Here is a 25957-nt window from a genome sequence, read left to right on the forward strand (position 1 = left end):
AGTCCGACTCTTCAAGACCCCATGGACTGCAGCCTACCAGGCTCCTCCGTCCATGGGATTTTCCAGGCAAGATACTGGAGTGGGGTGCTGTCGCCTTCTCCGTTAACACTAGCTGATATTATTACTACTAGTGCTAAGTCACTTCAGTTGTGTCCGACTCTTTGTGACCCAGTGGACAGCAGCCCGCCAGGCTCCTCTGTCCATGGGATTCTCCAGGCAAGAATACTGGAGTGGATTGCCATTTCCTACTTCAAGGGATCTGCCCCACCCAGGTATCAAACCAGTGACATTTTCGTCTTCTGCATTGTCAGGTGGGTAATTTACCCCTAGCCATTACCACTATTATGTAATCTCATTTTCATAGTCCTCATTCCCCTCGAGGCTCAAGCCCTGGGCTCTTTCTCTGGGGCTAGGGCTTGAGGATGGGGCACGTTTGCTACTACTGAGCCCAGCACCCAACAGCCCTGTGATTTTAATTGACCTTGCCAGTTTCAATTTGCTCATTTTTAAAATGGGATTACCAGTGAAGCCTCCCCTGTCAGTTTCGCTCAGGGCTATGTATGGGGAGGGAGGAGAGCTGTCTGCAGGGAGGGTTCGAATCCACAGAATTCTGGACCGGGCCGAGAACCTGGAGTTATGATTACATTATTTTTGTGTGTGGTTAATCCCAGCAGGGCAGTGCCGCTTGACTCAGGAGCCTGGCAGCTCGAAGCTGCCCCGCAGATTTCGGGGGGAAGGAAAAAGGAACCGAGAGGCGAGGCGGGTGGACAGCATCCGGTCGGGTCGCAAAACGCCCAGGCTCCCGGCGACCTCAGTTTCCCTATCAGCGCTGGAGGGCTGGGGCGGAGCTGCCTGCAGGGGTCCGGGGGCGGGGCGGGGCGCCGGGGCGGGGCGCCGGGGCGGGGCAACCTGGGGTGATGCCGGCGCCCCGCCCCGCGCGCGGCTCCCGGGACTCTTAACGCGCCCGCGAGCGGCCTCAGGCCTCGGCCGCTTCTTGCAGCTCCGCAGCCGTGCGTCTTAGCTTTCCCGTCTGCGTCCTCTGCCTCGCCACCCGCCCGTTCGCCTGGCCGCGCCATGGAGGCCTACCATAAGCCTGATCAGCAGAAGCTGCAGGCCCTGAAGGACACGGCCAACCGCCTGCGTATCAGCTCCATCCAAGCCACCACGGCGGCCGGATCGGGGTGAGTTGGGACGCTGGGCGGCGGCGCCGGGGTGCGGGCACGTCCGCTCCGTGTGGCGCTGCACTGTGCCACCACGGAGGAGGCGCCGGGGCTGGGGGTGGGGGGCGCGGTCTCATGGTGGAGTGCGCGCCCTGGAGGATCCGACCGGAGGATCCGACCGGAGGATCCTTCCGCCGCGCCGGTCCTCAGCCCGGCTTCCGTGCCCTGGGGCCCGGCTCTCTGCGCGCCTTAGGCCGGCTCGGCCCCTCCTTCCCCTCCGCTCTAATGCGCAAGAGACTGGGCGGCCGGGCACTGCGGAAACCTCTCGGCCGCGGTGCGCAGAGAGCCACCATTAGCGCGAGAGCCAGGCCCTGTGCTTGGGATCAGCACATGCGGCCCCTGGACCCTTTACCCCCTGGTAATTGATAACCTTCCACCCACACGTGAGGAAACCGAGGCTCCGAGTTTGTCAATTGGCTGGTATCAGGCGCAGAGAGAGCTGGAATTTGAACCAGCTCTGCCCGAGACGAGAGCGCCTGTTTTAAGCCCTCATCTTGCTGGGAAGCCTGGGGCCCAGGGCTTGTCCCTACCTCAAACTACCCGTCCCTGTCGCCACCTCACATTCCTGTTAAGAATCAAATTCCTGCCAGTTTGGGTTTGGAGCAAGAGTGCTGCGACTCCAGGGGAGTAAGGGTGAGGAGGGAGGTGGCCACGTGGATGCAGAGCCGTTGCATACCTTGTAAACTGAAGGTCTAAGTGAGATCTCCTCTGGGGCGGGGACAGGAGGAGGGGATGGGGTGGAGGAAGGGAGGTTTGAAAGGCTAAGAGAACCAAGAACCAAGTCTTGGGGCCTTGCGGTGAACATGCAGGGCCAGCCTCCACATGCACTTTCCCCAAGACAGGCCCATCCCCCAACGCTCTTTCCCGCCAGCCCTTGTGGCTCGGAGGCGGAGAAAGGTTGCTGTCCATCTCAGGGAGCCTTCTCTGAAGGTGGCCAGTTGCAGGGACAGTAATGATAATCGCTCACTGTGCAGCTGGAGGCGTCCGCTGGGGTACTTAAGAAAGTCAGCCAGGGAGTCACTTCAGAGCCTGTTTCCTCCTCCGTAAAATGGGAACAATAGTAGCTCCTACACAACTGGGTAGTTTCCAGGATTCCAGCCATTTAGGGCTTGGGACCAGGCTGCCCAGACAGCATTTCATGATTGGTTCATGAAATAATTTTGAAGTCTCGGTGGGGGATGGTTTCCAGGGACCTTCCCAGATTAAGTCTGTAGAACAAAGACAAGATTCTACCTTCTGGCTAATTTCATACAGGATATATATATGTATATTTAATTGAAGGATAATTGCTTTACAAAATTTTGTTTTCTGTCAAACCTCAACATGAATCAGCCATCAGTTCAGTTGCTCAGTTGTGTCCGACTCTCTGTGACCCCATTACCGTAGCACACCAGGCCTCCCTGTCCATCACCAACTCCCGGCGTCCACCCAAACCCATGTCCATTGAGTCGGTGATGCCATCCAACCATCTCATCTTCTGTCATCCCCTTCTCCTCCCACCTTCAGTCTTTTCCAGCATCAGGGTCTTTTCAAATGAGTCAGCTCTTCGCATCAGGTGGCCAAAGTATTGGAGTTTCAGCTTTAACATCAGTCCTTCCAATGAATACCCAGGACTGATCTCCTTTAGGATGGACTGGTTGGATCTCGTTGCAGTCCAAGGGACTCTCAAGAGTCTTCTCCAACACCACAGTTCAATAGCATCAGTTCTTTGGTGCTCAGGTTTCTTTATAATCCAACTCTCACATCCATACATGACCAGTGGAAAAACCATAGCCTTGACTAGACGGACCTTTGTTGACAAAACAATGTCTCTGCTTTTTAATATGCTATCTAGGTTGGTCATAACTTTCCTTCCAAGGAGTAAGCGTCTTTTAATTTCATGGCTGCAATCACCATCTGCAGTGCTTTTGGAGCCCCCAAAAATAAAGTCAGCCACTGTTTCCACTGTTTCCCCATCTATTTGCATTGAAGTGATGGGACCGGATGCGATAGGTATACATATATCCCTTCCCGTTTGAACCTCCCTCCCATCTGCCTTCCCATTCCACCTCTCTAGGTTGATACAGAGCCCCTGTTTGAGTTTCCTGAGCTATACAGCAAATTCCCGTTGTCTATCTATTTTACATGTGGTAATGTGAGTTTCCATGTTACTCTTTCCATACATCTCACCCTCTCCTAGGATATGTTTTTAATGAGTAAATCCTAAGCTCCAGTGAGAGGCTCATATTACCAGAAAGACTTCTTGGACAGGTGGGAAGCATCAGGCCAGAGAATGGAGAGAAACTGGAAAGGGGCATCTCAGGCAGTTTGAAGCCACTTGGAGAAAAATGAAACAAATATTTACAACTTGAGATGGGGGGCTCCTAAAGGGAGAGGTGTCTAGTGGGACTCCTGCCTGGGTCTTTGTTAGATAGTTAAACAAGGAAAAGATACTGGATTTGGCAGCTGAGTTACAGGCAGGTTTATATTGTAATGCCTGAAGGAGGAACTCACCTAACTCAGTGTCCATTTACAAAAAAAAAACCCTGAAAGATACAGTGATTCCTGTGAGTTGTGAACAAGCCTAAAGGATTCTAAAATACTTAGAGAAACATGCCTCAAGACCAAAAAAAAAAGAGAAATACTTAGAAAACTGAATTTTCAGAAGGAAGTAACATTACTATGTAACCTCTGTCAAAAGAGATTTTGAAAGGCATGTGCCAAGAGTTCTGTGTGCAAAAAAATTAAAAAAAACCCTAATAAAGGAAGCCTTGAACAGGCCTCCAAGATGTTTGTTTTGAGGCAGTTCCTCATGACAGTGGATGAGCTCTGCAAAGTGAAGGCGTAGCTTGAGGCCTTAGCGCTGTGCAATCATGGTCAAGGTGACCATCCTGTCAGGCTATCTCCTTCCTAGGGGAGTTTACATCCCCAGTGATGCAAACAGCACTTTGACCAAAAGTCTTTGCATGGTCATTGCACATGCTGGATTGATAGTGGGTCAGTGAGGACCATGGAGTGCTGATATCTTGGTAGCTTTCCCCTTTCTCTGCCATCCCTGGGCAAGTGACAGTGAACCTCCCCAGGCTTGGGAAGTGAGGACACTGGCCTCTGTGTCGTGGAGCTGAGGGACAGCCTGCACAGAGGGCTCATTGTGCAGCAGCCAAGGCCGCTCCAGGTCACCTCGCCCTCCCTCCGCGTGCCACAGGAGCTGTGGCAGCCGTGGCAAGGGTCCAACTCACCCAGTCTTTAAAAGACGATACTCAGGGACTTCCCTGGTGGTCTAGTGGATAAGACAGCTCCCAACGCATGGAACCTGGGTTTGATCCCTTGTCAGGGAACTAGATCCCACATGCTGCAAAAAAGACCTGGTGCAGCTCCCCCCCGCCCCCCCAAAAAAAAGATGACACTCAGTGGCCTTGTCAGAGGGGCCCTGACTGCTAAGGCTCTTGGTGGAGATTTTGTAGTTCTCACCAACCACGCTAGACTCACAGTATCCAAACAGTGCTAAGTGTTATCTGAGGACTGCATCGGAGTCAGACCTGAATCTGGAGGCTCAGGCTGTGCTTAGAGGTCCCCAGGGCTCTGACCCAGAGCGTTGGGATGGGTACTCAGGAACAGAAGGTCTGGCCAAGCCTGGCTGGTGGGCGCAGAGAGATAAGAATCTCACTGTAGCTGTGTGCCAAGTGACTGTGCCTTTGTTGAAAAGACCGTGTTCTGTCTGAGGCCTCAGTTTCCCCATCTCTAAAGAAGTTCATAGCTAGGTGGTTTTCTTTTTTTTTTTCTTTAGCCATGGACTTTATTGTTTGAATATTCGCAATTATTCTATACACAAACGTTAATTTCTACAAAACTCTGTATTCCATATTGCTAGGTCACTTCACTCTTCATTTTATGTCACATTTCCATCAAGAACTGTGTCCCCAAATCACAATCTGCCTGATTGTGTGTTGTTGTTGTTCAGTTGCTAAGTTGTGTACGACTCTGCAATGCCATAGACTAGCCCACCAGGCTCATCTGTCCATGAGATTCTCCAGGCAAGAATGCTGGAGTGGGTTGTAGGTGGTTTTCAAACTGGGTTTCTTGAGAGCGGGGCTGGGGGACCAGAATGAGTGAGCTCTGGGGTCCTGCCACCACCTCTTGTGGGTTTCTTGTCCTGGGGAGAGTCCCTGTGACCTTAAAGTGGCTGAGAGTGCATCCTTGCCACCCAGCTCTGGTGATTAGGGACTTGGAGTGCTCAGAGGACCCCTGTGGGCCCAGCCTATCTGGGCAGAGAACTGCTGCCCACGCCTTCTCCATTTGGTCTGTCTTCACCACAGCTCGGCCCTGACTGAGGCAAGAACAAGCCTGTTGGGATTACCCCAGCAGCAAGCAGCGTGTCCCAACTCCCTGTGAGGACACCTGGCTGGCGTGCAGCGACTGTTCTCTGCCTCTGAGCTCAGCAGGGCTGGTGGGAAGTGCTTCCTGAAGTTGAGAACCCGGTGCACCTGGTTAGGGTCTCCTGGCTTCCCGTGAGCTGATGACACTGTGGCCCCTGGGCCACCTCTCTCTGACTCCTCCCTGGACTTGGCCTCTGTAGGTAGGTCTGCTGTCACCAGAGCCCAGTCCCACAACATCAGCAACTCCCTCACTGTGCGCATGACCCAGCTGCCTGCCCTGGATGCTGGGTCCTTCTGCCGACTCTTCTGCAGTACTTTTTCCCTGAACAGTGAGGTCGAGTCCACTCCATGAGGTGGGCTTGCAGGAGCTGGTAGCTCGCCCAGCATGTGAGTCTGGCTGACAGGAGCCTGTGCTGTTTGACCTTCTTGCTCAGAAGTCAGTTGCACCCATGGCCTGGCTGTAATCTCTAAGGACTGCACAACTGGGTAAGGGAGTGTGGCCTCTCAAGAACTTCCTCATCTGGGCCCTGAGCACCTTCTTCCTTTTAAACACCATCCTTTTACAGCTCTAGTGAGGTATAATTTTCATATCATGGCATTCTTAGTGTGGGGTTCAGTGGCTTCTAGTCAATTTAATGTATTGACAGTGAGTTATTAATACAGTAAGTTTTAGTGAACTTACCACTTCCCATTTTATCTATTCATTCTTCACTTACTCTTAGCATTTTGCTTTTCTCCTGGCTCTTCTGATGGTAGATTGCAACCTTGGGCAAGGCACTTCCTTTCTGTGGACCTCAATGGTCTTATCCTCAAATGAGGAGGTTAGATTTCATATCTGATATTTTTAGAGCTAGGATTTTACTGAGCATTTGCCATTTTTTATGCACTGTGCCAGGCTCTTTACACACAAAAACTACCTCATTCAGATTCTGCTATATCTCCATTTTACACGGAGGAAACTGAGGCTCAGAGAGTTCATGCCCCTGGGGTCTTAAAGCCTTGGCACATCATTTATTTGTGCACTGTTTGTGCCAGATGCTCTTCAGGCCTGAGGCTACGACAGTGAAAAGGCTCAATCTGAGGTGTGGAGGCAGTCTTCTCAGGCAAGAGCAGTAAGAGCCCAGTCCCACATGGTTCCTGGAACAGGAAGAACAAGGATGGCTTCTGAGGTTTGCTTCTGCCTTGGCATCCTAGGATTCTCTCCTTTTTTTTTTTTTTAACATATGCCTAAAAAAAGAGTATAACTAATGTACATATTATAAATAATGAACCTGGTAGTATACCTTCCACCAGACCTAAGAACAAGGATATTACAGGGCTTTAGAACCTACTGGGTGTCTTTCCCTCCTCATAGAAGGAGGGTTCCCCCAAGAAAGAGCTATACCCTGAGGTTTGCATTTTATTATTTTCCTTATAAGTTCATAAACTTTATAGTCTTCTCTGGTAGAGATCTGTCTGCAGTGAGCTTTGTTCACGTGTCATATTTGTGAGATTTTATTGAGATTGCTGCATAGTATTCCAGAAATATGTTGTCATGAAATATCGTCTCGATAGACATGAAGGTAGCTTTCAGATCTGATCATTGCATGTTTTGCTGTGAATCTGGTCTTAGAAGTAGAGATGCTGGGCCTTAGGGAATGTGCATTTATAGCTGTTGATTTGGTCTTTTTAATAGTTAAAAGATTACTTAGATTTTCTGTCTCTTCCTGAGTCAGTTTCGGTAAATCATTTTTTCCTAGACATTTTCCTGTTTCCAAATTTATTTGTATCAGGTTGTTTGGCGTATTTTATTATCTGTTCTTATGCCCATCCCTCCACTTCTAATAGCACCATTTCCTTTTTCTGGATCCTGCCTTAACAAAGTTAGCTAAGCCTTTCATCTTTTTTTCTTTTCCGAAGAGCTAACTGTTGGCTTTGATTTTTAAAAATTGTACATTTGCTTTGTATTTCATAAATTTCTGTTTTTATCTTTCTGCTCTCCTTGAGCTCAGTGCATTTTTTAACTTTTTAGGTTGGATCTTCACTGTTGGGTTTTCAACTCACATTTCTTACTTTTTCCTTCAGGAACTTAGTTTTTTATTCATAACAAATTATTTTTCTTCCTGTTTTGAGGCATGAGAGAGGCTGTGGCCATGCTCATCTCCCTGGTTTGTTCATTTTTTGAGGTCTTGAGGTATGTGTAGGGCAGGGAGAAGGGCCATCATGGCAGCTGGCAGTATTATCTCTTGATAATGGAGCGGAGCCCAGCCAGAGGGCTGAGGGATCTTCTCTGCACTTTTTCTGTAGGAAAACCTGTGAGCAGGCAGAAAGTGCTGAATGGAAGGGGGAAGAGAGAAGGGAACATCTGGAAAGTGTGTCTTCCCCTGGGGTGGGTGGAGGGCTTTGAGAGACTTCAGTTCAGTTCAGTTCAGTTCAGTTCAGTTCAGTTCAGTTCATTTCGGTCGCTCAGTCGTGTCCGACTCTTTGCGACCTACTTAGGCCCAGCTCCCTCAACATCACCTTCATAGACTGAACTAATTGGGAATAAGTAGACAGGTTTTAGAGAAGGCAATGGCAACCCACTCCAGTATTCCTGCCTGGAGAATCCCAGGGACGGGAGAGCGGGTGGGCTGCTGTCTATGGGGTCGCACAGAGTTGGACACAACTGAAGCGACTTAGCAGCAGCAGCAGACAGGTTTTAGAACAACCTTGTAACTCCCATGCATCACAAAGAGTTGCTTAGCAGATACAGTTCCCTGCAGCTGCCCACCCTGTCCCTGGCCTTCCCGTCTCTAGCCAGGACATAGATGTGTCCTGAGCAGCATAGGAGGTAGGGCCTCCCCAACCACAGTTGTCCCCCCAGGGCAGGCTGGAGTTGCTGGGGAAACACAGGCCTTGGGGCCCCAGAGTCTGTACACTGGAGTTCCTCTAGTAAGTTGAGCCTAAAAGTAACTGTCTCCCATGAGTTCGGCAGAGCCCCATCTCAGCCCGCAGCTTGCTTCCCTCCTGCCTGCCCTGTGGTCAGCAGAGGGCCTCAGTCCCAGCCTGCTGATGAGTAGGGGCACTGTTGAAGAACAGAGTGTGGCATCTGGTCTTCCAGCAGATGGTGGTGGCTGATGGTGACCTGGGCACTTTGAGTTCACTGTCTTAGTTCCTTGACCATGGATGTCCCCACATAGCATCCCATCCACAAGTGAGGAAGCTGAGCCACAGGGGGCTGAAGCACAAGCTGAAGCCACACAGCCGCAGTGGCCCATATCCCCACCGTGGGACACATCTCCGGGAATTCCCTGAAAACTCTGGGGTCGGGGATGGGCAGACGCCTGGACCCTAAGCACCCCTTACTCTGTATGTTTTTATTTGGCAGATAGGAAGGTAGATCTAGCAGTGTGTCCATCATGCAGGCTTTCTTCTTTGCGATCCCGCTTAACCTGCCAGGCTCCTCTGTCCATGGAATTCTCCAGGCAAGAGTACTGGAGTGGGTTGCCATTTCCTTCTCCAGAGGATCTTCCCAACCTAGGGACTGAACCCAGGTCTGCTGCATTGCAGGCAGATTCTTTACCAACTGAGCTACTAGGGAAGCCTGGTTAAAATCAAGTACTTTTCAGTTCTGGTTTGTCTTCATGGATGACCTCCCTCCCTCCACATCAGCTTTGCCCAGGCGGGCATGCCTTTGCCATGCCCAGAAGGTGCTTTTGCCAGGCCTTTATCCCTGGAGCCCCTTCCTGGAAACCACTGATGGACAGGAGGGGCTGAGCCCCATCCCGTGCCTGCCTTCCATCTCTTGGAGCAGTTTGGCCTGCTGTCCACCCGCATCCTTCCCCCACTGTTCTCCTCACAGGATCTTGACTTTTGAAACAGGGTTCCTCAGGGACGAGGCTGCCCTCGGAGGGTGGGGAAAGCAGGAGGTCAGCCTGGCCGGTGTTGACTGGGGTGTCCGTCCGTCCCCCCTTGCCCCGCTGAATTCTGTGCTAGGGACAAGGGAAGCTGGGTTCCTGCCAGGCGGGGAAGAGGTTTCTCGTTCACATTTCCTCACCTCCCTCTTTCAGGTCTAGTGTCTTTCCCCATGACCCAGGAGTTCGTAGACATGGTTAAGTATAAGACAGCTGTGTGCTGGGGATGTGGCTACTAAACCAGCATGGGCAGTTCCGGGTTTCTCTACTAATGTGTCTGCTCTGGGAGTGACTCACCCCTAACCCGTGCGGGGAGCCGGCTGCAGGGAGGAGGGAGGCCCACGTGAACTCCAAATGGTGCATGTGCCCTTGGGTTTGGCAGTGGGCATGTTACAGTGTGGAGGGGGCGGCTGGGAGACACGTGCCCTGAGGCTGACGTTGTAATCAGACTGTGGACCAGAGGGCTTCAGGAATTATAGCATGTCCTGCCAGGAACCCTGGGGGCTGGGGTTTGAATCAACCAAGTGGGTCCTGAGAAACCTGAACAAGTCTCATCTCTAAGATGTACTATCTCTAGCTAAGTCCTCTGCCGGGTCGCCATTCAAGTAAGTATGTGGTGAATAGAACAAGAGCCTAATAAAGGCAGCCCCCTTGATCCCACAAGGAAGGACAGGCTCTTGGCTACTATCAGCGCCACCCCAGCTCTTATCTCAGGCAGAAGGAATTATTATTTTTATTTTTTTAGGATTGTATCCTTTGTAGAAGATAAGAGATTGCTTTTGCCTTTTCAGTTCTGTACGAAAGCATGGTTTCTGGTGCTATACCAGCCCTCAGAATGCCCATTAAAAGGCTAGGCTGCTGAGTAGCCCAGTGATGCTCTTGGAGAGCCTAAAGCCCTGGTTGCCAGACTACCCACCCTATGGGTGGAGTCTACTGGAAGTCTCACCCCTGACCGTGGCTATGCGGGGCCCTGGATCCGTAAGGGCCACGGAGGCCAGGTTGCCCTGACAGGTGGGCAGAGTGCTGGGCAGTCCTACTGGGATTTAGCTCAATGGTCCTAGAGGGGCTACCACAGTCTCCTGGGTCCCTCCTCCTCCATGTCTCTGAGGGTGCAACCCCCATGCAGCCCTCCCAGGGCCCAGATCACGTGGCTCCTTGACACCTGCACCCCCAGTGCTCGAGCGTGGTGAGCCCTGAGGCCAGGGGTCTGGGCCGTGACCCACGTGTGCATGTCTCTCCTGGGCCACAGCCACCCCACGTCATGCTGCAGCGCTGCTGAGATCATGGCTGTCCTCTTCTTCCACACCATGCGCTACAAGGCCCTGGATCCCCGGAACCCTCACAACGACCGCTTTGTTCTCTCCAAGGTAGGAAGCCAGCCCCCCACCCTTCACCTGGGTCTGGGTGGGCCCTGCAACGGCAAGAAGGAAACCTGCCTTCCTGATGTAAGCCCAGCCTTTCGCCACCTTTCCTCACTCCAGGCTCCTCCACTTGCCCCACCCGACCCGGCCCCCTCTGGCTCTGTCCTGACCCTGCTGGTAAAGTTTAACTAAGAAATAAATAACTGAATTAGTAGGAGAGAATGGAAATGATCTTGGGAGTTCCACTCGTGTTTGGTGTTGACTGGCAGGACTGGAGTCCAGGTCTGGGGTACAGCTTGGTGGCTTTTTGCACGCATCTCTGCTGGGCCAATATCCAGGCCATGCTCACCCCCTCAGGAGTGGGGGTACCCTGCAACAGAGTTTGGGATGGGGAGCCACAGCCACAAGCCATGCCACGAACCCCCCAAATCCACCAGTACCCAGCCCTGGCTCCGTGGCCTCTGGTTACTCGAGGCAGGCATGAGAGCTTAGAAGTCTTTCCAAGTCGGCTCACATGCCAGAACCCAAGGATTAGGGTGACCGGCTGCCTGCTGGGGTTTTGGCCTCCGCAGCCTCACAGCTGTGTTCCCCTGCACCTGTTCTGGGCTCCGCTCGGCCTTGACTGTGGGAACCTCGGGGTAGAGAAGGATGAAGGGAGGGGAAGTGGCCTTCACTTGCTTCCTTCTCTGAAAGGGATATCCTGGCCGGCAGGCTTGGCCAGGCCCCGGCGGGAACAGCTCCTCATCTGACCTCTCCCCATGGACTGTCCCCTGCAGGGCCATGCGGCACCCATCTTGTATGCCGTCTGGGCTGAAGCTGGCTTCCTGCCGGAGTCAGAGCTGCTGAATCTGAGGAAGATCAGCTCCGACTTGGACGGGCACCCTGTCCCGGTAAGTGCACCTCACCAGGAGCCCTGCAGGCCTCCATTTCCTGTTTCTCAAGGCTTGTGGAAAGGGGGCAGGGCACCCACTGAGGAACTGAGGATGTTAGAGGGCAGAGGAAGAAGTGGGTGCTTAGGGAACACTGTTTACCCCAAGCTTGTGCTGAAGTCTGAGGCCTTTAAAGCCCCAACCTACGGTGCTCTGAGCTGACTGCCAGGAGGGCCTTTCCCCAGCACCAAATACCAGCTTCCCTTCCCTGCTGGGCCTCCTTGGCCATGTAGACACAGCTTGGGAGATGAGGTTCACTAAGGGGGTGGCAGCAGGATACTTGTAATATCCAAGGATGGGGCCCAGTGTGTTCCTTAGAGGTTACCATGAAGACTGTCACATCCCATCAGGGCCAGCCACTAGGCTAAATATCAGTTTTGTCTTGAGTTCTCACACCCACTTCACAAGCTGGGCTCTTCTACAGGTGAGGGAACAGATTCAGTCCATGGCCTGAGGTCACACAGCTCCCTGTGGACTGAGCTGGTATTTGAACCACACCCACAATTACTGCCGCAGGGAGAGTGGGAAATCACACCCCCAGGGTCTGGGCGGGGCTTGGCTGCAAGGCTTTTGTGGCCAGGATCCTGGGAGGCACTTCAAGGAAACATTGCCTGTGGTAACTGAAGCCCTCTGTCATGACAGAAACAAGCTTTCACCGATGTGGCCACTGGCTCCCTGGGCCAGGGCCTTGGAGCCGCTTGTGGGATGGCCTACACAGGCAAATACTTCGACAAAGCCAGGTAATGCTCCCACTCCCCCACCCCACCCACAGTGGTTTGGTGGGTGGTCCTGGGGGCCCAGTTTTACTCTCTGCCCCCAAGCACCTCCTTGCCTGACGGAGACTGAGTAGAAACTGTGTAATTAACTGTGCATGCATGGTGTGAGGCTGGTACCAGGGCTGGCCCCCTTTTAAGATGAAGAAATCGGCTCAGAGGAAGGAAGGGATGTGCCCAGAGTCCCTGGAGAGTGGCCAGCAGGGCCCGCTTTGCGTCCAAGGCTGCATGCTCTTTGGCCAGAATGCTCTGACTCATCAGTTTCCTTGTTGCCCTCTTGAGCCCAGCTCCTGGACCCCAGAAGTCTTAGGAGGCCCCATCCCACAATGCTGACTGGGTGCCACAAACCTAGGCCTGAGCCACTCGGCCTTACCTCAGGAAAGGAGTAGACGGTGTGTTCTGGGGAATTCTGGGCCCCCCTGAGCCCCACCTGTCAGCCAAGGAAGCAATGAATGCTGGAGAGGTTGGTCTGTAGGGAGTGAGCAGCCTGGTCAGAGCTTTGCTGCTCCAGCACCCATGCAGTTTGGGGGAGATGCCCCTTGAGGCAGGTTTCAGCCACAAGGCTGTCCACCGTGGCCTGCAGACGAGTCTCTGCTGTGGAGGGGAGGAGTGTTGGCTACAGGCCGTCAAGGTGGTTTCTGCACCTTTACCCTTTGAGGCTCTGTACTCTGCTCAGAGCTTTCTAGGGTTTCACCTTGATAAGCCCCATGGGCTGGGTGGTGACATGCACACAGCTGTCCCTCCACACAGATAAGGAAACAGAGGTAAGATGTTTTCCTTGTGGTGGAGGCAGGATTTTGAACCCAGGGTGTGCATTCAGAGTCCGTATTCAGGGTCCCCAAGGCTGCTCTGAGGTGCCCGAGGGTCAGAGGCCCCTGAGAGTGGGAAGCTTCCCAGAGGAGAGGCCGAGGGAGCTGGCCTGCAGGTGGCGGGTGGCTGCAGGGAGCCTGACTGGAGGCTGCACCTCAGTGAGTACCTACTTTTTCAGGGGAAGCTGCTGAGACAGTTTTCTCCGGGAGATAGACTGGGGCTCTGAGGCTTTCCAGACTCAGGCTGGTGTCAATTGACTACTGCAAAGCCTCCCCAGCTGGGCTCCAAGGCCAGGCTCAGCTACACCCAGACGTGATCCACCGTGAAGTGAAGAAAGTCACAAAGAATGGGATGTGTGTTTAAGAGTATTTTATTTGGCACAGAACCAGAGTTGTGAGTTAATTATTCTCTACAGTTGGTTGAAATAATTCCTCGTGAAGGGTCATTTCCTGACCCTTAACATAATGGGAGAAGCCAGTGTAGGAAGAAGGGGTTTAGTGTGGTTCTCGGCAGCCAGGGTTGGCTAAGGCTGAGGGGTCGAGGGAATGATCAGGCTGTGCCAGCTGCCAGAGTTCCTGATAGAGCAGATCCAGCCTCCAGTCCGGTCTGTCCAGCCAGCAGCCGGGGAGCACACATCCAGCTGGCTCTTTTCCATCTCTCCCTCTCTCTCTTTTCTTGGCTGTATTCTGCAGCTTGTGGGATCTTAGTTCCCTGACCAGGCATCAAACCTGGAGCCCCGGGCAGTGAGACGGTGGAGTCCTGACTACTGGCTCATCGGGGAATTTCCCCATTTCTCTTTTAAATAATTTTTTTGGGGGATTGGACTTCCCTGGTGGCTCAGACGGTAAAGTGTCTGTCTACAATGCAGGAGACCTGGGTTCGATCCCTGGGTTGGGAGGATCCCCTGGAGAAGGAAATGGCCATCCACTCCAGGACTATTGCCTGGAAAATCCCATGGACAGAGGAGCCTGGTAGGCTACAGTCCATGGGGTCGCAAAGAGTCGGACACAGCTGAGCGACTTCACTTCAAAATACCTACTAATCTGAAACACAGGAATGCATTAAAAAGAAATGAACATTTTCCCTATTCTTAACCCCCCACCGCCATTTCAAGCTTCTTAACAACAATGCATTCTATTTCCTCCATGTTATTGTGAGAAGGAACTTACAGATTTATCATCCTAGTATTTATATACTTTCACCTAATGCTTTTTGGGAAAATCTGAACATTTCCTCATGCATCACGCACTGTCAAGAGCTAGTTTTGATGCCCATTCTGTTTCATGGGGATGCTATAATGTGTTTAGACAGTCATTTGTTGTTGGACATTTGAGGTGGTTTCCCAACTCCTGCAACAAATATTGGCCCTCTCATTAGTTTCTTCATGGTTGTTCAGGAGTATGGGTATTTGCAACTTCGTCCCAAATCTAACAGCTCTAGACAATACACAGCCTCAGGGTTAGCCCCAGCTTCTGCAGGGCGCCCTTTTCTTCTTTCCAGTCCAGTGTCTCCCCAGGCTGCCCTCCTGACCTGAATCTGAGGTTGTGCTGTGATTCCACTCTTAACCCCAGTTCAACTTCCTTGGAAGTGGGTGTGGAGTTGGGAGGGTAGCTGTTCGGCTTCCCTGGAATCCCTTTCTGGAGAAGTCAAGTTCCCTACCGGCCTCTCTGCTCAGCCACATCAGACTGGTCATTTTGGGGAGCGGCTGTGCAGGACCCCCTGCACCTGGTGGAGGAAACAGTGGCCCGGCCCACTGGAGGCCGCAGAAGGGAAGATACAGGCCTGACACGGCTTGGAGAGGATGAAGGAACTCTCTGTGACCTGGAGGCCTGCAGTGGTGCTGAGTCATGCTGACAGCACCATGGCTGGCCCCGCCTCTTCTCCAGCTCCTCCTGCCTTGGCCCTCCCTGCAACAGGGAGGCATGGTGGCCCGACCCGCTCAGCAGCAGGCAGGCTGTGTCCTCTCCGACCCATCTAGGCAGCAGCCTCATTTCCTGGTTTCACACAGTTGACACTGAGCAGGCGAGTGGGGATCTCCACATCCTGGCGCTCCTTCTGCTACATGCAGTCCTAGTCAGCAAGGACTGGGCAGTCAGGCCCAGGTTTGAATCCCCACTCAGCTGCCCAGCTGATCTTCAGACAAGTCCCTCAGCCTCTGAGCCTGTTTCCTTATCTATGTGTTTTTTGGGGAATAACAGCTGCACTTGCCTTCTTGTGGGGCTTACCTTCACAAGGGGCTTCCCTTGTGGCTCAACTGGGAAAGAATGCACCTGCAAAGCAGGAGACCTGGGTTTGATCCCTGGGTTGGGAAGATCCCCTGGAGAAGGGAAAGGCTACCCAGTCCAGTGTTCTGGCCTGGAGAATTCCATGGATTGTGTACTCCATGGGGTGGCAAAGACTCGCAGCCCTTTCCTCACTGGGTATGGACTTGGGTTTGGCACAGCTGTGGCATGTCCCAGAGGGAGAGGCCAGGGGCACAGGGCCGGCCTCTAACCCACCCCCCCGTCCACAGCTACCGGGTCTATTGCATGCTGGGAGACGGGGAGCTGTCAGAGGGCTCCGTGTGGGAGGCCATGGCCTTCGCCAGCATCTACAAGCTGGACAACCTTGTTGCCATTCTTGACATCAACCGCCTGGGCCAGAGTGACCCTGCCCCGCTGCAGCACCAGATGGATGTCTACCAGAAGCGCTGCGAGGCCTTCGGGTACGTACGGGGCAATGACCTGAGGACCCTCGTAGCAAAGGAGACCTCTATGCCAGAAGCTTTGCACGTGCAGGGGCTGAGCTGGAGGTTAAGCTGCATTTTTATGCAGCCTCACTTCAGGGTTTGACTCACGTGGCCTTGGGCTTAAAGGGGCCACCTTGGCCAGTGCCACGGGTTTGTGGGCTGAGACGCAGCTCTGAGTTGCTATATTTGCACGTTGGTGTGATGGCTCTGAGAGCCTCCACGTGGTGTGGTCTCATACATCCTCACTTTGTTCTTGGGTGAGGCGGCAGGAGGCACCCAGCGTAGACCAGGCTCACTCAGCGCATCAGTCCGCTGGTCACCTATGGCCGGCCTGGGGGGGAGTGGGCACCATCTCCTAGGGAAGTGGGAGATAGCATTTCCAGATCTCTCCCCTGGGCCTCGGACGGTTGTGAGTTCAGAGTCACCTGTTACAAAGCAAGGAGGTCTGTCTGGGTGGGTGGCATCCAGAGGGGCCCCCACCTTGATGTCCTGCCCCTGCCCCAGGTACAAGCTGCGCTGCAGTTGGGCTCTGAGGGCCCTGGGCCTCCAAGGCCACCCTTCAGAGATGATGGCCAGGGAAGGTGGGGGTGGAGTTGCAGTACCCGGTCACATAGATAAAGGGGTGTCACCTCTTTTGTGACCTTATAGAGGGAGAAAAGGAAGAGAGGAAAGATTTGTCTGGATGAAGGAAGAAACAGAGCCACAAAATGCCTCAGGGACAGACCTCCCCAAAACCACATGGACCTGGGGACTTAGAGAATAACCCTGGCAATGTCCTTGGGTCTGTGTCCATAACCTTGTGACTATGAAACCAGATTCCTTAAGTCCTGGCTCCATCACTTAACTTGCTTTTGTGACCTTGGGCAGGTTGCTCCACCTTCAGTTATCTCAGTTTACTTGTCTATAAAATGGGGACAACAACAGCCTTAAGTGGGTTGATAGGTGCTTGGCTCCGTGCTTTACAGAGTGGGTGCTCAGTAAGTGTGAGCTGCCACTTCTATTACTATTAATCCACCAAAAAGAATTCCAGAAAGGATTGGCTGAAAGAGAAAGTTTCCTTCTGGATGTTTGACAACATAGCTTGTTTTATACAAGTTTCTAACACTGCGTCCAGCAGCCCTGGAGAGGTCAGCTTAAATAAAAATTCATCAAAAATCTAGTAGCAGATTCCAAACGCAGCGCATTGTCCCAAGAGTAGCTTTCAGTAGGAAATGAATAGCTCAGGAATGAAAGACAATAAGTACACTGGGCTTTGCATTACTTAGGCGAGAGGAGGAAGGTCTGTCCAAAGGCAAACAAGAGGAAGTAAAACAATGTGAAAAGAGAAAATTAAACCCAAATTGGAAACAGGCAGGTTTGAGCCATCCCAGTTCCTCCAGGTCCTTTCATGCAGTGGAAGGAGGGCAGGCCTTTCCCTGGACCCTTGTCAGGGCCCTTGCCCCTCATACCCTCTCTCTGTTCCCAGTTGGAACGCTGTCATCGTAGATGGGCACAGCGTGGAGGAATTGTGCAAGGCCTTCGGGCAGGTGAAGAACCAGCCAACAGTCATCATTGCCAAGACCTTCAAGGGCCGAGGCATCACAGGTCTGTACGTGAGCCTTCCACCTCCTGCCCTGCCCAGGACTGGTCCTGCAGCTGACTTCAGAGCTGGAGGTTTCGGGGGGTACCACTGAAGAGCCTGCCCCTTGCTTGCTCAGTGGAGTATACCCAGTCTGGGGAAGGAGGTGCAGGAGACTCGGTGGGCAGGGTGGCTGAGCTGAGATTTAGGACTCTGGTTGGGTGGCCTATGGGGGTCATATATAGGCGGGAGGACTTTGAGAGGCCTCTGGGTAAGGAGAAAGGACACTCCCTGGCTGGCATTCGCAGAGCGACCTTGGCAGCTCCAGCTGTCTGCCCTGAGCCGAAGGGCTGAGGCAGGGAGCCCCAGGAGAGCTTGGGGAGACCTAGATTCTCCCCTCAGAGGTGAGCAGGGTACCCCTCATGCAATGGAAAAGGGATTCCAGAGGCTTGTGCAGGTGGATTGCCCAGGAGGGTCTGGAAGATAGTTCCTGAGCCAGGCCTGAGAGCTCTGCAGGTCCCTCCCTAGCACCCAACCATGGGTTCCAAACCCTTGTTTAGGGCTAGGATGGCCATTGCCTTTGTAAAGAAGGGACGATGGGGGCTAGAAGTGGCCAGGAACTTGACTACAGAGTCTGGCATTAAGAGAGCTAAGTGCAGACCCTGGGCTGGCTTCACTGTGCATTGTGTCCAGCTGGCCCCCTGCCCACCAGGGGTCACATCCCTCTCTGCCTGTGTGGACTTGGGGCAGTTGAGGACATTTCACTGGAATCTGGGAGAGGTGTACAGCCCTCTGAGCCTCTGGGAGAGGCCTCTTGGATACTGTTGCAGCCTCAGTGCTGCTGACACTCACCCTTCAGGTGTTACCACTACAGCTCCTGGGGGTGGCCTGAGTCCTTGGCTCTCCCTGGGCTGTGGTGACATCTGAGGTGACTCAGAGGAGAGGGGTACTAAACCTCACTGGCCCTCCCACACAGCAAGACACCTTGGCAGGGGGTGACTTTTGGCAGTGCTGACCCTGCCCTGATCCTCAGCTTCCCTCCCAACTTCTTCAACAGAGTGATTTTTGCAGCAGACCCCACTCTCTGCAAGCTTGGGGTGGGGAGGTGACACAGAGAACGGGTTGGGCCAGCATGCCAGCAATATTCGTCCACCCATGTATGCCCCCTCCCACTGGGAGCTCCTGGAGGCCTGGGCCACCACTCAGTAGGGGCCTGCGGTTGAGCGCTGGTCATGACAGTCCTCTCCTTACCCTCTATGGTGGTGGGCTGCCCTCACATGGAGGCCGGGCCCTCCATGCTCTTCCTGGTCCCCTGGGAGCTGTCCCCTTACCTGTCTGTCCTCTGATGTACCTGTAGGGATAGAAGATAAGGAGTCTTGGCATGGGAAGCCCCTCCCCAAAAATATGGCCGATCAGATCATCCAGGAAATCTACGGTCAGATCCAGAGCAAGAAGAAGATCCTGGCGACCCCCCCACAGGAGGACGCCCCCTCAGTGGACATCACCAACATCCGAATGCCCACCCCGCCCAGCTACAAAGTTGGAGACAAGGTACCCAGTTGAGCCTCCAATTTTCTGGACTGACTAGGCTGGGGTGCAACAGTACTCATTTCCAGAGAGTGGGGCCAGGAGAGAGAAAAGAGGTTAGTTCAAGGTGAGGAGGAACCCTGAGATATTGCTCCTTGCAGTTCTTTCATGGGGACAGCCAACTCTGGAGTTATTTACTTTTCTGTGCCTATATTTTGTCCCTTTTCTCCCTGGTGGAAGCTGTGGCCCAGGGGCTGAGCAGGGCTCCAGGCCTCATGCTTCCTAAGGTGCTCAGCCTACCCACTCTTTCCTCCCCACAGATAGCTACCCGCAAGGCCTATGGACAGGCCCTGGCCAAGCTGGGCCATGCTAGTGACCGCATCATCGCCCTGGATGGGGACACCAAGAACTCCACCTTCTCAGAACTCTTCAAAAAGGAGCACCCGGACCGTTTCATTGAGTGTTACATTGCTGAGCAGAACATGGTAGGCAGAGCTGGGGTCTGTGGGGTGTGGGGGCAGGGCTGAAGCCCTCCCACTCCCTTGAGCAGCTATATCGGCACGCTGGTCCTTGACCCAGCGTGGACCCATGACCTCAAGGGACTGGTGGGGGAGGGGTGATGTGACACCCAGGGGCTGGGGGAGTGGAAACAGGGGAGCTGAACAGGGGCTACTGCGCACCAGCCAGGCATTCTGGTGGGTGGGCTTTCTCTGGGGGCAAAGGGCTCTGCAGATGAAGGGCAGGCATAGCCAGGAGGCGGGTAGTTTTAGCAAAGGCGGCTGAACTCATACACAAGGCTCTGGCCCTTGCCACCCTGTGGGATACAGAGATGAGTTTGGTGGACCTCTACCACGTGCATGGTTGTATTCACAAGTCCATGCCAGGGAACTGTGGTTGTTAAATAAGGAACAATGTTTCGTCCAGTTTTTCAAAATATCCGCTCCTTTCTGCAGAGGAGCCCAGCAAGGCCTTGCAGGTCCCTAGGAGCTGGGAACTTCCGCCCCCTGGTGGCCATTTGGCTCTATTGCACCCAACATTCTTCCTCTTAATACCTTAACTGGAAGTTGTCTCTGGCTTCTGGCCTTGGCAGCTGGAAGATCCAGACTAAACTGGTGGGGTGTGGAGAGGGTGGGGGCTGGGGGGGCCCCTGGTGTGCTGGGGAAGGAGGGCTTATGTCAGCTGGTGGATTTCATAACTCTGGAGCTGGTGCCGATTTGGAACCAGTGCCTGCACTCAGTGCTTCTAGGCCAGGATTTGGGCCTGGAGCTTCCAGAGCTTAGGGGTGCAAGGGCTTGTCTTTGGAGAGGCCTTGGGGCAACAGGGAGATAGTGAGTGGAGGGGAACTTGCACGGGCCTGGGAGGGATGAACCATCCATGCCCCAGCTGACTAGCTTGCTCTGTGAAAGGCTTTGCTTGCTGCTAAGAAAGTATTCCCCAGGAGAGTGATTTTTTTTAAAGAGAACTTTTGAAATGGTAATATCAGTTGAAAGGAGTCTGGAAACAGATGGAATCCCTAGGTGCACCGGATCACTTGCATGAGAGGAGAATTAACAGTTACTAGGATGACAAAACACTCCCCTCCCAGGAGGTGGCCCTGAGAAGTCCTGGGCTTCCTGGCCACCTCTCCCGCGGCGCTGAAGCCATCTGCTCTGACCCCAGGTGAGCATTGCCGTGGGCTGTGCCACACGCGACAGGACGGTGCCCTTCTGCAGCACCTTCGCAGCCTTCTTTACACGGGCCTTCGACCAGATTCGCATGGCAGCCATCTCCGAGAGCAACATCAACCTCTGCGGCTCGCACTGCGGTGTGTCCATTGGTGAGTGGAGCTGGGGTGCTTACACCTGTGACGTCCTCAGACTTCCGGAGCAGGGTGTGGGGCCAGGAGTGCATTACATGCATGGGGTCTTACACTGACGTATCCTTTCCCACACCCTAGGAGAAGACGGGCCCTCCCAGATGGCCCTGGAAGATCTGGCCATGTTTCGTTCTATCCCCATGTCGACTGTCTTTTACCCAAGTGATGGGGTGGCTACGGAGAAGGCAGTAGAATTAGCAGCCAATACAAAGGTGGGTCACGTGACTTCTTTCTTCAGCTGCAGCTAGTCCTTCCCTAGAGAGACAGGAAGGGTGGCCAGCATGCCAGCCCAGAGCTGCTCATTTGCTGCCCCAGAATGGGTATCTCCTGACTTGGCACTTGGTGGTATAGCTTGGAGGAGTTAGACTAGGAAAAATGGAATACACACCACCCTTCCTGCTATGTGGCAGACACTGCTAATTGATCACTGCGCTCTTTGCCCATTTGAGCATCCCAACAGCTCCTGGGATATTCCAGTCCAGCTCCCCGCCTCCATTCCAGCAGTTGAGGCTTATCTGCCCGTCCTGACCAAGAGCCACCTGCTGTTGACCAGGCAGCCCCCACGTGGTTCTCATTCCTCTGTCTGAGGACAGGGACCGAGGCATAGCACTTGGGTAGGGGCAGCCCTTCCTGGAAGATAGTCTACCTGATAGAGACTCTTCTCTCTGGGACTTGGGGCTGGCTCTCATACAAGAGGAGTATTTGGAGAGGCACACGCTGCAGAGGAAAGACTCCTGCCCTTGAGATTAGATGTCCTACATCCTGAAATCCTTCGTTATTCTGTTTCATTCCAGGGTATCTGCTTCATCCGGACCAGCCGCCCAGAAAATGCCATCATCTACAACAACAATGAAGATTTCCAAATCGGACAAGCCAAGGTCAATTGCAGTTTATGCGCCAGTGAGACCCCGTAGAGTGAACCTAAGGTCGGGACCCACCCCAGGCCACCCGTTTCTGAGCCTGACTGGCCCCCATGTTGCCCCCAGGTAGTCCTGAAGAACAAGGATGACCAGGTGACTGTGATTGGTGCTGGGGTGACCCTGCACGAGGCTCTGGCAGCTGCTGACCTGCTGAAGAGAGGTAAGGAATGTGGGACCTGCAGAGTCTTAGACGGGGCACTGACTGCAGACCAGGTCTTGGGGGTGAGGAAGAATCTCATCTAATTAAATGATGAGGATATTAATAAAAGCCAGACTTGGAGCCCTTATTGTGTGCCCAGCACGCTGACCAGATCAGAAGCCCTGGGACCTGACCATAGGACTTGAATCTACTTAGCTGGCCTCTAAGTATGGTATTCAGCATCACTGTGCCTTACCTTACCTCAGGGCAGACTCTTGGAATGTCCCTCTGGCTTCCTCTTTAGCTTGAAAAGCATCTTTGATGGAGTTTCCTGACAGTCCAAATGCCAACATCCTGCAGCCCAGGGCAGGAGGGGAGAGAAGGGGTGCTTCTCATCTTCCTGGAGGCCAGTTGCTCCCAAATCAGGCCAGGCAGGCTCCCAGGTGGAGGGGTGGGTAGCGGAGGACATGGCATCACAGGTCAACAGAGGAGGGGGTGAGCCATTAGGGGTGGGTAGCTACGTGGCAGGCTCCCTCCCAGGGCGCCCATCCAAGGCCCTAAAGGGCAGACCCACAGCACCCAGCTCCTTTGCCTAACCCCTCTTCTTCTCCCCTCACAGAAAAGATCAACATTCGCGTGTTGGACCCTTTCACCATCAAGCCCCTGGATAAGAAGCTCATTCTTGACAGTGCCCGTGCTACCAAGGGCAGGATCCTCACTGTGGAGGACCACTACTATGAAGGTGAGAGAGCTAGGGGCACACGGCTAGACATCCAGCCCCAGCAGGGTAGCTGCAGCCCAGGAAACCCAGAGCAGCTGGCACTTGGTTTCTTATTAGACCTCAGGCTTGGGTTGTGGACCAGTGAACTCAATGGCTGGAACGGCTCCTTAGATCCCTGCCCGATCCAGGAAACCTGCAAGGGTTCCAGCCTTGCTAAAAGCGCACGACAGTTATGTCCCTGAAGTTCTTGAAAGTTAAGGCTGTTGTGGAGAATCAAGGTGGGAAAGCGACACAAATATCAGACTTTTATGAGTGTGTGTGTTTGCTTAGTTGCTTCAGCTGTGTCCGACTCTGCGAATCCAAGGACCATAGCCCACCAGACTCCTCTGTTGATGGGGTTCTCCAGGCAGGAATACTGGAGTGGGTTGCCATTTCCTCCTTCAGGGGATCTTCCCGTCCTGACCCAGGTATTGAACCTGGGTCTTCTGCATTGTAGGCAGATTCTTTACCACTGAGCCACCTGGACAAGGAAATGGCAATCCACTCCAGTATTCTTGCCTGAAAAATTCAGTGGACAGTGGAGCCTGGCCAGCTGCAGTCCCTGGGGTTGCAAAGAGTTGGACATGACTGAGTGACTAACACCCATCTGGGAAGCTTTTATTAGTTCTTCACAAAGCCATCCTCTACAAGCCATTCCTCCCCTGGGGAAGAGATAGGCTTAGACCCTGAAGTCAGGTGCATACGTTCATTGGTTGATGCCCAGAAAATGGTGTTAAAAGTGATTCAGAGGGCACATTTGGGCTTATGGGGAAAAAAAAGTGCTGTGATTGGTGATGTCTCGTCTGGTTACAGGTGTGGGGCAGGGTGGAGTATATGTCCTTCCCACATCCTTAGGAAAGGGAATAAACTCAGACTGATTCGGGGCTGGGGGGCAATTAGGGGCGATGTGCTCACCACTCACCCTGAGGCTGCATTCCCTTACTCATCTCCTTTCCTTTGTCCAGGTGGCATAGGTGAGGCAGTGGCCTCTGCAGTTGTGGGAGAGCCTGGCGTCACTGTCACCCGCCTGGCGGTCAGCCAGGTGCCAAGAAGCGGGAAACCAGCGGAGCTGCTGAAGATGTTTGGCATTGACAGGGACGCCATTGCGCAGGCCGTGCGGGGCCTGGTGACCAGGGCCTAGGGTGGGCGTGGGGTATGGTGTGGGAGTGACTTCTACACATTCCTGAGATCCTGGCAAAGGTGCTCAAAAGATCTACTGAGAGGAGTCATAAAATATATGTTTTGAGAAAAATGAATTGGCTCCTGAAACGTTTCTTCTTGGATATGAATGCAGCTGGTGCTGGTTCAGGGGAAGAAGGCTAGAGGGAAGGCGGGGGGCCTGGTGCACTTGGTTCTGGACCATGACCTGGAGAGGCCCCTCATCTGCCCCCGACCGTCAGCGCTGTTGCTGCCTCTAAGGCACCACCTTCCAGCCCAGAGGCAGAAACCCTCACCCTCGGCTGGCTTTACAATCTAAGCTCCGTCAACCCCAGAGAAGCAGAGGGATATAGGCCAGCTTATCCTGGGGAAGAAGGTGCTTCTCAGGTTGGCATCAGAACTGCAAGTGGCAGAAAAAAACAAAAAGCTCTCACCCAGCACCGCAGACCAGCTCTCCTGAGTTCCAAGTGTGCAGAACTCCCTTCAACTTGTGAAAATGCCTTTCCTGTGGGACCAGGGACTCTACTGTCCAGGAGTTTCTGCTCACACTTAGCTGTGCAGGCCTGAGCTCCCAGGACCACCGCAGATTTCTCCCTTGCTCCCTGGGCTCAGCTGGGCTAGTCCTTGTTGCACTTAGTCACTCTGTCATGCCTGACTCTTCGCAACCTTTTTGGGCTGTAGTTCACTAGGCTACTCTGTCCATGGGGTTTTTCAGGCAAGAATACTGGAGTGGGTTGCCATTTCCTCCTCCAGGGGGTCTTCCAAACCCAGAGATTGAACCCTCATCTCCTTTGTTGCCTGCTTTGCAGGTGGATTCTTGATCTGCTGAGCCATCAGGGAAGTCCTTGCTTATAGCCAAATGTATAGAATCTTATTCTGACCTAGGACAAACTAATGCCGGGGAAAGAGGGCTGGGTACTCCCAGCCACTGGCGGGGTTCCCAGGAAATCCTTGAGTCTTCAGGGAGATGAGACATTCGCAGGCATGTCCACTCGTCCGCCTAACACTCTGGACAGTATGAACAAGTCACACCCACGTTCAGCAAGCTGCTGCTCACAGGTACTCAGCCAGGTTTGGCTGGGCCAGGGGCTGTGTCCCTACCTCTGATACCAATTCCAGAGGGTGCCAGGAAGAGCAGGGGTGGAGAAGAGCCCTGGGCCAGGGCTTGTCTGCCTGCTGGTACCAACTAGAGGTGACTAAACACTAGAAGCAGCAAAAGTCAGGGTGAATACCAGGGAGGCTGGCACCAGGCACCATAAGAAACCCACACGGGTAAAGGGGGGAGGGAAACAGACAGCCCTCTCTTCCTGCCTGCCCAATGGGGTGGGGGAAGAAGATAGTTCTCAGCCAGAACTCTGGATCTTGATGTAACCATGATGCCCCTTTTATTGAATATAAACCATAGAAGAGTAAGGAAATCCATGGCAGTCTGCAAAACTGAGCTTGGGGACAGGGAGCTAGAGGGGTGGGTGCCACCTGGTGGTCATCCCTGGTATCGTGATGCTTGGAATGGCTCCCCAAGGTAGGGCTGAAAATGGGAGTGGGGCAGGGGTTGTCCCAGGACTGGGGGCAGCAGCCAGTTAGGAAGGGTGAAGAGTGGGGAGTGAAGGTGACATGGCCTAACACCTGCAAGCCAGCGCTTTATGTGTGCATATCTATGTAGCACTTGCAAGAGATTATCCCCATCTTTCAGAAGACAACTGAGACTTGAATGAGACACCAGTTACCCCAGCACAGTAAAGGGTAGAGCTGGCATTAGAAGCTACATCTCTCTGACTCCAGAAGCCCTGACATCTGCACCCTACTACCCTTCGGCCCCCCTAGAGAAGGGTCTTGGGTCCTCCTGCAGGATTATGACCATGGGGAATGTGGAGGGAGGAGCCTGAAGCTCAGATTCTGTCATCTGTCAGCAAAGCCACCTGTGGTCCTTGGGGCCTAAGGCCCATGCAGAGAAGTTTCCAGAAGCAAACAATGAGACTTCCCTGGTGGTCC

At 53.4% G+C, this 25957-nt stretch overlaps 1 protein-coding gene across 1 annotated transcript; it reads left to right on the forward strand.

Moving 5' to 3' along the window:
* TKT (transketolase) lies at positions 932-24063 on the forward strand. Its single transcript, XM_018067049.1, has 14 exons — positions 932-1181; positions 10697-10814; positions 11585-11698; positions 12380-12477; positions 15833-16024; positions 17514-17632; positions 18964-19157; positions 19454-19618; positions 20793-20949; positions 21070-21200; positions 21783-21866; positions 21975-22068; positions 22667-22789; positions 23773-24063. Exons 1-14 carry the CDS (start codon positions 1075-1077, stop codon positions 23946-23948), a joined length of 1872 nt encoding a protein of 623 aa, XP_017922538.1. The 5' UTR covers positions 932-1074; the 3' UTR covers positions 23949-24063.

Source organism: Capra hircus, chromosome 22 (genome assembly GCF_001704415.2).
Source record: "Capra hircus breed San Clemente chromosome 22, ASM170441v1, whole genome shotgun sequence".
In the NCBI taxonomy this organism is placed as follows: Eukaryota; Metazoa; Chordata; class Mammalia; order Artiodactyla; family Bovidae; genus Capra; species Capra hircus.